Raw genomic sequence first — 11,966 nt, forward strand, 5'->3', positions numbered from 1 at the left:
CTGGTTTGGTTGATTTTTTTGAATAGTTCTTTTTGTTTCCACTTGGTTGATTTCATCCCTGAGTTTGATTATTTCCTTCCATCTACTCTTCTTGGGTGACTTTGCTTCCTTTTGTTCTAGAGCTTTTAGGTGTGGTGTCAAGCTGCTAGTGTGTGCTCTCTCTAGCTTCTGTCCAGAGGCACTCAGAGTTATGAGGTTTCCTCTTAGAAATGCTTTCATTGTGTCCTATAATTTTGGGTATGTTTTGGTTTCATTTTCATTAAACTCTAAAAAGTCTTTAATTTCTTTCTTTATTTCTTCCTTGACCAAGGTATCATTGAGGAGAGTGTTGTTCAGCTTCCACGTGAATGTTGGCTTTCTATTATTTATGTTGTTCTTGAAGATCAGCCTTAGTCCATGATGATCTGACAGGATGTATGGGATAATTTCAATATTATTGCATCTGTTGAGGCCTGTTTTCTGACCAATTATATGGTCAGTTTTGGAGAAAGTACCATGAGGTGCTGAGAAGGAGGTATATTCTTTTGTTTTAGGATAAAATTTTCATTTGTTATCTGTTAAATTCATTTGTTTCATAACTTCTGTTAGTTTCAATGTGTCTCTGTTTAGTTTCTATTTCCAGGATCTCTCCATTGATGAGAGTGGGGTGTTTAAGTCTCCCAATCTTATTGTGTGAGGTACAATGTATGATTTGAGCTTTACTAAAGTTTCTTTAATGAATGTGGCTGCCCTTGTATTTGGAGCATAGATATTCAGAATTGAGAGTTCCTTTTGGAAGATTTTACCTTTGATGAGTATGAAGTGTCTTTTTTGTTAACTTTGGGTTGGAAGTCGATTTTATTAGATATTAGAATGGCTACTCCAGCTTGTTTCTTCAGACCATTTGCTTGGAAAATTGTTTTCCAGCCTTTCACTCTCAGGTATTGTCTGTCTTTTCCCCTGAGTTGGTTTTCTGTAAGCAGCAAAATTTTGGGTCCTGTTTGTGTAGCCAGTCTGTTAGTCTATGTCCTTTTATTGGGGAATTGATTCCACTGATATTAAGAGATTTTAAGGAAAAGTAATTGTTCCTTCCTGTTATTTTTGTTTTTAGAGTTGGGATTCTGTTCTTGTGGCTGTCTTCTTTGGGGTTTGTTTAAGGATTACTTTCTTGCTTTTTCTAGGGCGTAGTTTCCATACTTGTATTGGTGTTTTTCTGTTATTATCCTTTGAATGGCTGGCTTTGTGTAAAGATATTGTGTGAATTTGGTTTTGTCATGGAATACTTTGGTTTCTCCATCTATGGTACTTGAGAGTTTTGCTAGATATAGTAGCCTGGGCTGGCCTTTGTTTTCTCTTAGTGTCTGTATAACATCTGTCCAGGGACTTCTGGCTTTCATAGTCTCTGGTGAGAAGTCTGGAGTAATTCTAATAGGCCTGCCTTTATGTTACTGGACATTTTTCCCTTATTGCTTTTAATATTCTGTCTTTATTTAGTGCATTTGTTGTTCTGATTATTATGTGTCAGGAGGAATTTCTTTTCTGGTCCAGTGTATTTGGAGTTCTGTAGGCTTCTTTTATGTTCATGGGCATCTCTTTCTTTAGGTATGGGAAGTTTTCTTTCATAATTTTGTTGAAGATATTTACTGGCCCTTTAAGTTGAAAATCTTCATTCTCATCTACTCCTGTTATCCGCAGGTTTGGTCTTCTCATTGTGTAGTGGATTTCCTGGATGTTTTGAGTTAGGATCTTTTTGCATTTTCTTTGATTGTTGTACCCATGTTCCCTATTGAATCTTCTGCACCTGAGATTCTCTCTTCTATCTCTTGTATTCTGTTGCTGATGTTTTCATCTATGGCCTTGATTTCTTCCCTATGGTTTCTATCTCCTGAGTTGTTTTCCTTTGGGTTTTCTTTATTGTTTCTACTTCCCTTTTTATATCTTGGGTGGTTTTTTTTTTTTCAATTCCATCACCTGTTTTCCTGTAACTCTCTAAGGGATTTTTGTGTTTCCTCTTTAAAGGCTTCTAGCTGTTTACCTGTGTTTTCCTGTATTTCCTTCCTAAAGTCCTCCATCATCATCATGAAAAGTGACTTTTTTTCCATGTCTTGATTTTCTGGTGTGATGGTGTATCCAGGATATGCTATAGTGGGAGAGTTTGGCTCTGATGATGCCATGTAACCTTCGTTTCTGTTGCTTCTGTTTTTATGCTTGCCTCCTACATTCTGATTATCTCAAGTGCTAGCTACCCTCAATATATCTGATTGGAGCCTGTCCTTCCTATAATCCCAGTTGATTTAGGATTTCTCAGAGTCCAGTTTCCTCTGTAATTCTTTGATTGTGGGCTCCTGTGAACCTGAGATTCTGGGTATATCAGAGTTCTTGGCAGTCAAGCTCCTTTGAGACCCTGATATACTGGTGTGACCCAGCTCCTGTCATCCTGGGATCCTGTTGTCCTAAGATCCTGGGCATGTTACAGTGCCTGGAAGTGTTGTCTCCTTTGAGGACCATGGAGCTGTCTGGCCTCTTTGAAACCAAGGTAAACCAGAACTGATCAAATGGAACCTGAGCCTCTGGTCAGGAAGGGCTCTGGTGTCCTTGTTCCTGCTGTCACAGGCCAGTCACAATTGCATTGGAACTGATGTTGTGTTCCACTCGCCAGTGATCCTAAGAGCATGTGGAGAGTCCTCTGGGGACTGTGGGGGTGTCTGCCTATTCCACGCCCAAGGTGACAGGTCACTGGTGTTGACTCTTTTTCATGTATCATAAAACTTCCCATAGGTTTAATAAGTAAGTACAATCATTTCTGTTAAGCTTCCTTGTTTTCTTTTAGGATGCCCTGAGAAACAAATTTATAAGAAACTTTGTAGAGAGCCAGTTGCATATTGACATGGACAAGCTCACTGAAGATCTGCAGACATATGGTAAGAGTGCTGATGGGTTGCTTTGGATTCATCTGTCTAGGGCTGTGCAATTTGGATCCTGCCCACTGGCCATGCAGTAGCTGTAATACCGCATTTACCTTTACTCTCTCCCTTTCTCTTTCACTAACTGAACCCTAAGGTCTTCAAGTAGATATGCCATAAAGTTTGTTCACATCTTCAGGTCTCTTATTATAGCAGAAAGGCTAGAGAAAGGAAAACATTTCATTAGGCACAATACCTAATTTATTGAAAAATTATCAGTGAATGTGCCATTTGCAAAAGTAGAAAGGTCAGGTTGACTCTCTCTTACTTAATATGCCTGGGACATAAGAGCTTCAGACTTGGGAAGCTTTGTATACACTTAAAGGAATAGTTTCCAGATGAGACCCAAATCTACATACAAAATTCTTGTACTGAAGATAATTTTATACAGGAATTTTTAGTATGATACCAAATTTCATGATGTGAGATATTTCAATTGTGGTTTTATTGGAGCTGTCTGCTTTACTTTGTGATTTTTTTATGCTGATTTTCTTTTGCTATGTTTCAGCTCTCATAAATTTATTTCAATTGTTTTTTTTTCCATTTATATCTTTTTGCATAGTCCCTAGCTTTTTATTAAAAGTCTGTCTATTTTCAGCATAATTGGGCCTAATTATGTTTTAAATCTCTGCTATTAACATACTATTTGTCTTTTGTTGGTTTTTTTGTTTTTTTTTTTCTCTTGAATTTTGGTTATTCAGCTTTATCTCTAATGAATATTAAATGTTTTCATTGATGATCAGACATTTCATAGTGAAAAGTAGTTGTGAAAATGAATTTATACCCTTCAAATGGTGCTATCTTCAGTAGATCATTCATTTCCTTGATTTTTGCAGAGAACTGTGATGTGATTACAGTTTTTTTTCAGTTTTAAATTTTTTAATGTATGAATTGATGTTATTAACATAGTGTTCACCTTTATTTTGAAATGATCATATGATATCAGTCAGTAAAAAATAAAATATAAAAATAAAATCAAGAATCGCTCATAGCTTAGTGCATGCAGCTGGCACACTTCACCAGAGAACTTTCTTTCTGCTGTGGATGATGGTCAACACAGAAATTCATAGCTCATCAAAGTACGGAGAATAAAGGTCTCTGCTGCAAATGGGACAACTGTATGACAACTATACACAGATGCAGGCACTATCTTGGAAGAGGGAGAAGGAAGACTTTTTTTTTTGTATCAATTAGACAACTTTTACTAAATGAGAAAACTACATTTAAAATGTGCTTTAAACAAAATGGAATTAGAAAAAAAAAGACATGCATTTTAAAGAACTTTTGCACTGTGCTGAAAATCAAATGTTTCTTGCAGTAATATAATGTGCCAATCCATAAAATGTTAACAGAGTTCTCAATTTAATACTTTTAAGGACGCTATAAGGTTTCACACATCTATGGTAACACATAAGAAGGGCATTATATAAACATTATGTCCATCCTATGAAGCGTATGAATTTTACAATGTTCAATAAAAGACTTTAGAATCACATCCAGTAAGTGTCACATCCAAAGAATCATAAGTCTGTGTATGCTCTTAGTTCCTCCTTCTAAAATCTTTGTTGACTTTGCTACTCCTTGACATTTGTTAATGCTAACCCTTAAAAAAAAAGAACAGGGAAAGAAATACTGCAATAAACTCTTGATCATATACAGAAATTATTGCTACTATACTTCACTACAAAGCATGTCTATACACATCATGACCTTTGATTATGAAAATTGAGTAAAAATCTTTAGTGACATAGCCTTACAGTCAAAACAACATCCACATGGCAATTATTAGACAGTGAAGCACCCAATACTCAGAGCTGACAAATGTCCCACTGATCAGCGTTCATTTAAATATATCGAGAAGGAAGACTTTAAGAGCCAGAAGAGTATGTGTATGTGTAGGGCAATACAGTGAAACAGTATCTCCTAGACATGACAGGACCACACATCCACAGCACCCGTGGTTGCATGCAAAAGTCCCACATAGAGCCAGAGCACTCTGATACAGAGTAAGAATGGGATCATAAGCTCCTTCCCCGAAGTTTGTAATGAATTCCAATGCATTTCTGAACTCCTTCCTATTTTCTACTTTTTGTAAATGTCAAATACTTTCTGACAAACTTTCATATTCTTTGACTATGACTCCCACACTGATATTTGATTGACAATGAAATACAAGAACATCAACTTTACTTTCTGTGGTTTTGAGAATCAAACAGTTCAGATAAACATGATCAGCTCCATGTAGAAGGCTAACCTAGTGCCGGTTTGACCAAGATTGTCTTTGATTTTTTTTTTTCAAAAGCAATTTTTTATAAGATATTTTCTTCATTTACATTTCAAATGCTATCCCAAAAGTCCTATATACCCTCCCCCGTCCTGCTCGTCAACCCACCCACTCCTGCTTCATGGCCCTGGCATTCCCCTGTACTAGGGCATATGATCTTCACAAGACCAAGGGCCTCTCCTCCCAATGATGGCTGACTACGCCATCTTCTGCTACATATGCAGCTAGAGACACGAGCTCTGTGGTACTGGTTAGTTCATATTGTTGTTCGTTCTATAAGGTTGCAGAGCCCTTTAGTTCCTTGGGTAATTTCTCTAGCTCCTTCATTGGGGGCCCTGTTTTCCATACAATAGATGATTGTGAGCATACACTTCTGTATTTGCCAGGCACTGGCATAGCCTCACAAGAGATAGCTATAGCAGGGTCCTGTCAGCAAAATCTTGCTGGCATATGCAATAGTGTCTGCGTTTGGTGGTTGTTTATGGGATGGATCCCCAGATGGGGCAATCTCTAGATGGTCCTTTCTTACATCTCAGCTCCAAATTTTGTCTCTGTAACTCCTTCCATGGGTATTTTGTTCCCTCTTCTAAGAAGGAATGAAGTATCTACACTTTGGTTTTCCTTCTTCTTGAGCTTCATGCATTTTGCAGATTGTATCTTGGGTATTCTAAGTTTCTGGGCTAATATCTGGTTCTCCGTGAGTACATATCATGTGAGTTCTTTTGTGATTGTGTTACCTTCACTCAGGATGATATACTCTAGATTCATCCATTTGCCTAAGAATTTCATAAACTCATTGTTTTTAATAGCTGAGTAGTACTCCATTGTGTAAATGTACCACATTTTCTGTATCTATTCCTCTGTTGAGGGACATCTGGGTTCTTTCCAGCTTCTGGCTCTTATAAATAAGGCTGCTATGAACATGGTGGAGCATGTGTTCTTATTACCAGTTGGAACATCATCTGGATATATGTCCAGGAGAAGTATTGCTGGATCATCCAATAGTACTAGGTCCAATTTTCTAAGGCTCCACCAGAAAATTTCCAGAGTGGATGTACAAGCTTGTAAGACCATCAGCAATGAAGGAGTGTTCCTCTTTCTCCACATCCTTGCCAGCATCTGCTGTCACCTGAATTTTTGATCTTAGCCATTCTTACTGATGTGAGGTGGAATCTCAGGGTTGTTTTGATTTGCATTTCCCTGATGATTATGGAAGTTGATCATTTTTTTTCAGGTGCTTCTCAGTCATTCAGTATTCCTCAGTTGATCTTTCTTTGTTTAGCTCTGTATCCCATTTAATAATGGGGGGATTTGATTTTCTGGAGTCCAGCTTTTGAGTTATTTGTATATATTGGATATTAGTCCTCAATCAGATTTAGGATTGGTAAAGATCCTTTCCCAATCTGTTGGTGGCCTTTTTGTCTTATTGGCAGTGTCTTTTTACCTTACAGAAGCTTTGCAATTTTATGAGGTCCCATTTGTCAATTCTCAATCTTACAGCACAAGCCATTGCTGTTCAGTTCAGGAATTTTTCCCCTGTGCCCATATCTTCAAGGTTTTCCCCCACTTTTTCCTCTATAAGTTTTAGTGTCTCTGGTTTTATGTGGAGTTCCTTGAAACACTTAGACTTGAGTTATGTACAAGGAGATAAGAATGGATCATTTCACATTCTTCTACATAACTCCCAAGTTGAACCAGCACCATTTGTTGAAAATGCTGTCTTTTTTTTCCATTGGATTGTTTAGTTCCTTTGTCAATGATGAAGTCACCATAGATGTGTGGGTTCATTTCTGGGTCTTCAGTTCTATTCCATTGATCTACTTGTCTGTTGCTGTACCAGTACTGTGCAGTTTTTCACAGTTGCTCTGTAGTACAGCTTGAGGTCAGGCATGGTGATTCCACCAGAGGTTCTTTTATCCTTGAGAAGAGTTTTGCTATGCTAGGTTTTTTTGTTATTCCAGATGAATTTGCAAGTTGCCCTTTCTAACTCAGTAAAGAATTGAGTTGGAATTTTGATGGGGATTTCATTGAATCTATAGATTGCTTTTGGCAAATTAGCCATTTTTACTATATTAATTCTCCCAATCCATGAGCATGGCTCCATCTACTGTGATCTTCTTTGATTTCTTTCTTTAGAGACTTGAAGTTCTTTATTTTCCTTAGTTAGAGTCACACCAAGGTATTTTATATTATTTGTGACTAATTTGAAGGGTGTTATTTCCCTAATTTCTTTGTCAACCTGTTTATCCTTTGTGTAGAGAAAGGCCATTGATTTGTTTGAGTTAATTTTATATCTAGCTACTTCACTGAAGCTGTTTATTAGTTTTAGGAGTTTCTGGTGGAATTTTTAGAGTCACACACACACACACACACACACACACACACACACACACACATATATATATATATATATATATATATATATATATACTATATATATATTATCGTATCATCAGCAAATTGTAATATTTTGACTTCTTCCTTTCCAGTTTGTATTCCCTTGATCTCCTTCGGTTGTCTAATTGCTCAGGTTAGGACTTCAAGTACTATATTGAATAGGTAGGGAGAGAGTGGACAACCTTGTCTTGTCCCTCATTTTAGTATGATTGATTCCAGCTACTCTCCATTTATTTTGATGTTGGCTAGTGGTTTGCTGTATATTGCTTTTATCATGTTTAGGTATGGGCCTTGAATTCCTGATCTTTTCAAGACTTATATCATGAATGGGTGTTAGATTTTGTCAAATACTTTTTCAGCATCTAACAAGATGATCATGTGGTTTTTGCCTTTGAGTTTGTTTATATAGTGGATTATTTGATGGATTTCTGTATATTAAACCATTCCTGCATCCCTGGAATGAAGCCTACTTGGTCATGATGGATGATTGTTTTGATGTGTCCTTGGATTCTGTTAGTGAGAATTTTACTGAGTAATTTTGCATGGATATTCATAAGGGAAACTGGTCTGAAGTATTCTTTCTTTGTTGGATCTTTGTGTGGCTTAGGAATCAGAATAATTGTGGCTTCATAGAATGTATTGGGTAGAGTACCTTCTGTTACTATTTTGTGGTATAGTTTGAGGAGAGTTGTATTTAGGTCTTATTTGAAGGCCTGATAGAAGTCTGCACTAAACCCATCTGATGTTGTGCTTTTTTTGGTTGGGAGACTATTAATGACTGCTTCTATTTCTTTAGGGGAAATGGGACTGTTTAGATCATTAATCTGATCCTGACTAAACTTTGGTACCTGGTATCTGTCTAGGAAATTGTACATTTCATCTATGTTTTCCAGTTTTGCTGAGTGTAGCCTTTTATAGTAGGATCTGATGATGTTTTGGATTTCCTCAGGTTCTGTTTTTATGTCTCCTTTTTTATTTCTGATTTTGATAATTAGGATACTGTCCCTGTGCACTCTAGTTAGTCTGGCTAAGGGTTTATCTATCTTGTTGATTTTCTCAAAGAACCAGCTCCTTGTTTGGTTGATTCTTTGAATAGTTCTTCTTGTTTCCACTTGGTTTATTTTGCCCCTGAGTTTGATTATTTCCTGCTGTCTACTGCTCTTGGGTGAATTTGCTTCTTTTCCTTCTAGAGCTGATAGGTGTGCTGTCAAGCTGCTAATGTGTGCTCTCTCTAGTTTCTTTTTGGCAGCACTAAGAGCTATGGGTTTTCCTCTTAGAAATGCTTTCATTGTGTCCTATCAATTTGGGTATGTTTTGGCTTCATTTTCATTAAGCTCTAAAAAGTCTTTAATTCCTTTCTTTATTTCTTCCTTGACCAAGATATCATTGAGAAGAGTGTTGTTCAGCTTCCATGTAAATGTTGGCTTTCTATTATTTATGTTGTTATTAAAGATCAGCCTTAGTCCATGGTGATCTGATAGGATGTATGGGATAATTTCAATATTATTGCATCTGTTGAAGCCTGTTTTCTGTCCAGTAGTTTTGGAGAAGGTACCATGAGGTGCTGAGAAAAAGGTATATCCTTTTGTTTTAGGATAAAATATTCAGTTGTTATCTGTTAAATCCATTTGTTTCATAACTTCTGTTAGTTTCAATGTGTCTCTGTTTAGTTTCTATTTCCAGGATCTGTCCATTGATGAGATTGGGGTGTTTAAGTCTCCCACTCTTATTGTCTGAGGTGCAATGTATGATTTGAGCTTTACTAAAGTTTCTTTAATGAATGTGGCTGCCCTTGCATTTGCAGCATAGGTATTCAGAATTGAGAGTTTATCTTGGAAGGTTTTAACTTTGAAAGTGCCCCTCCTTGTCTTTTTTTGATAATTTTGAGTTGGAAGTTGTTTCTTCGGACCATTTCCTTGGAAAATTGTTTTCTAGTCTTTTACTCTTAGGTAGTGTCTTTTTGTCTGAGGTGTGTTTCCTGTATGCAGCAAAATGTTGGGTCCTGTTTATGTAACCAGTCTGCTAGTCTATGTCTTTTTATTGGGGAACTGAGTCCATTGAAATTAAGAGATATTAAGGAAAATTAATTGTTGCTTCCTGTTATTTTTGTTGTTAAAGTTGGTATTCTGTTCCTGGGAATATCTTCTTTTAGGTTTGTTGAAGTATTACTTTCTTGCTTTCTGTAGTTCTCTTGAATTCCTTTAAGTGAGTTATTAATTCCCTTCTTAAAATCCTCTACCCAGCATCATGAGATATGATTTTAAATCTGAAAATTGCTTTTTGGGTGTGTTGGGGTATCCAGGACTCACTGTGGTGGGCATACTGTGTTCTGATGATGCCGAGTGTTCTTGATTTCTGTTAGTAAAATGTTTACATTTTCTTTTCCCTATCTGGTAATATCTGGTGTTAGATGCTCTGTCTCTGGCTGGAGTTTATTCCTTCCTTGTGTTTCCTTCCCTCCCTTGTGTTAGAGCTTTCTTTCTTTCTTTCTTTCTTTCTTTCTTTCTTTCTTTCTTTCTTTCTTTCTTTCTTTCTTTCTTTCTTTCTTTCTTTTTTCCTTCCTTCCTTTTTTCCTTCCTTCCTTTTTTCCTTCCTTCCTTTTTTCCTTCCTTCCTTCCTTCCTTCTTTCTTTCTTTCTTTCTTTCTTTCTACTTCCCCCCACATTTTTATTAGATATTTTCCTCATTTACATTTCAAATGCTATCCCAAAATTCCCCTATACCCTCCCCCACTCTGCTCCCCTACCCACTCACTCCCACTTCTTGGCCCTGGAATTCCCCTGTACTGAGGCATATAAAGTTTACTAGACCAAGGGGCCTTTCTTCTCAGTGATGATCGAGTAGGCCATCTTCTGCTTCATATGCAACTAGAGACACGAGCTCTGGGGTACTGATTAGTTCATATTGTTGTTCCACCTATAGAGTTGCAAACCCCTTCAGCTCTTGGGTACTTTCTCTAGCTCCTATATTGGGGGCCCTGTGTTCCATCCTATAGATGACTGTGAGCATCCACTTCTGCATTTGCCAGGCACTGGCAAACCTCACAGGAGACAGCTATATCAGGGTCCCTTCAGCAAAATCTTGCTGCCATATGCAATAGTGTATACATTTGGTGGCTGAATATGGGATGGACCCCTGGGTGGGCCAGTCTCTGGATGGTCCATCCTTCATCTTAGCTCCAAACTTTGTCTCTGCAACTCCTTCCATAGATATTTTATTCCCTATTCTAGGGAGGAATGAAGTATCCATGTGTTGGTCTTCCTTCTTGATTTTCTTGTGTTTTGGAACTTGTATCGTGGGTATCTAGGTTTCTGGGGTAATATCTACTCATCAGTGAGTGCATATCAAGGTACTTCTTAAGGGAGCTAAAAACATCCAGTGGAAAAAAGACAGAATTTTCAACAAATGGTGCTGGCACAACTGGCTGTTATCATGTAGAATAATGAGAATTGATCCATTCTTTTCTCCTTGTACAAAGCTCAAGTCTACATGGATCAAAGAACTCCACATAAAACCAGAGACACTGAAAATTATAGAGGAGAAAGTGGGGGAAACCCTCAAAGATATGGGCACAGGGAAAAATTCCTAAAAAGAGCAGCAATGGCCTGTCCTGTAAGATCAAGAATCAACAAATGGGACGTCATAAAATTGCAAAGCTTCTGTAGGAGTTTTCCCTTTATTATTCTTTGAAGGGATGGATTCCTGGAAAGATATTGTGTGAATTTGTTTTTGTCATGGGATACTTTGTTTTCCCCATCTATGGTAATTGAGAGTTTTGTTGGGTATAGTAGCCTGGGCTGGCATTCATATTCTTTTAGTGACTGTATAACCTCTGTCCAGGAATTTTGGCTTCCATAGTCTCTGGTGAGAAGTCTGGTGTAATTCTAATAGGTTTGCCTTTTTATGTTACTTGACCGTTTTCCCTTACTGTTTTTAATATCCTATATTTAGTGTATTTGTTGTTCTGATTATTATGTGACAAGAGGAATTTCTTTTCTGGTCCAGTGTATTTGGAGTTCTGTAGGCTTCTTGTATGTTTATGGGCATCTCTTTCTTTAGGCTAGGGAAGTTTTCTTNTATAATTTTGTTGAAGATATTTACTGACCCTTTAAGTTGAAAATCATCTTTCTCATCTGTTCCAATTATCCTTAGGTTTGGTCTTCTCATTATGCCCTGGATTTCCTGGATGTTTTGAGTTAGGATCTTTTTGCATTTTGTATTTTCTTTGATTGTTGTGTCCATGTTTTCTATGGAATCTTCTGCACCTGAGATTCTCTCTTCCATCTCTTGGATTGTGTTGCTGATCCTTTCATCTATGACTCCTGATTTCTTTCCTAGGATTTC

At 37.3% G+C, this 11,966-nt stretch overlaps 1 protein-coding gene across 1 annotated transcript in view; it reads left to right on the plus strand.

The window, feature by feature from the left end:
- Positions 1–11,966, plus strand: part of Abca13 (ATP binding cassette subfamily A member 13) — a 471,059-nt gene that overhangs the window by 144,749 nt on the left and 314,344 nt on the right. Inside the window, exon 29 of the mRNA XM_021177120.1 lies at positions 2,810–2,900. Coding sequence (XP_021032779.1) covers positions 2,810–2,900 — 91 coding nt within the window. The remainder of the gene's footprint in view (positions 1–2,809; positions 2,901–11,966) is intronic.

Source organism: Mus caroli, chromosome 11 (genome assembly GCF_900094665.2).
Source record: "Mus caroli chromosome 11, CAROLI_EIJ_v1.1, whole genome shotgun sequence".
Classification (NCBI taxonomy): domain Eukaryota; kingdom Metazoa; phylum Chordata; class Mammalia; order Rodentia; family Muridae; genus Mus; species Mus caroli.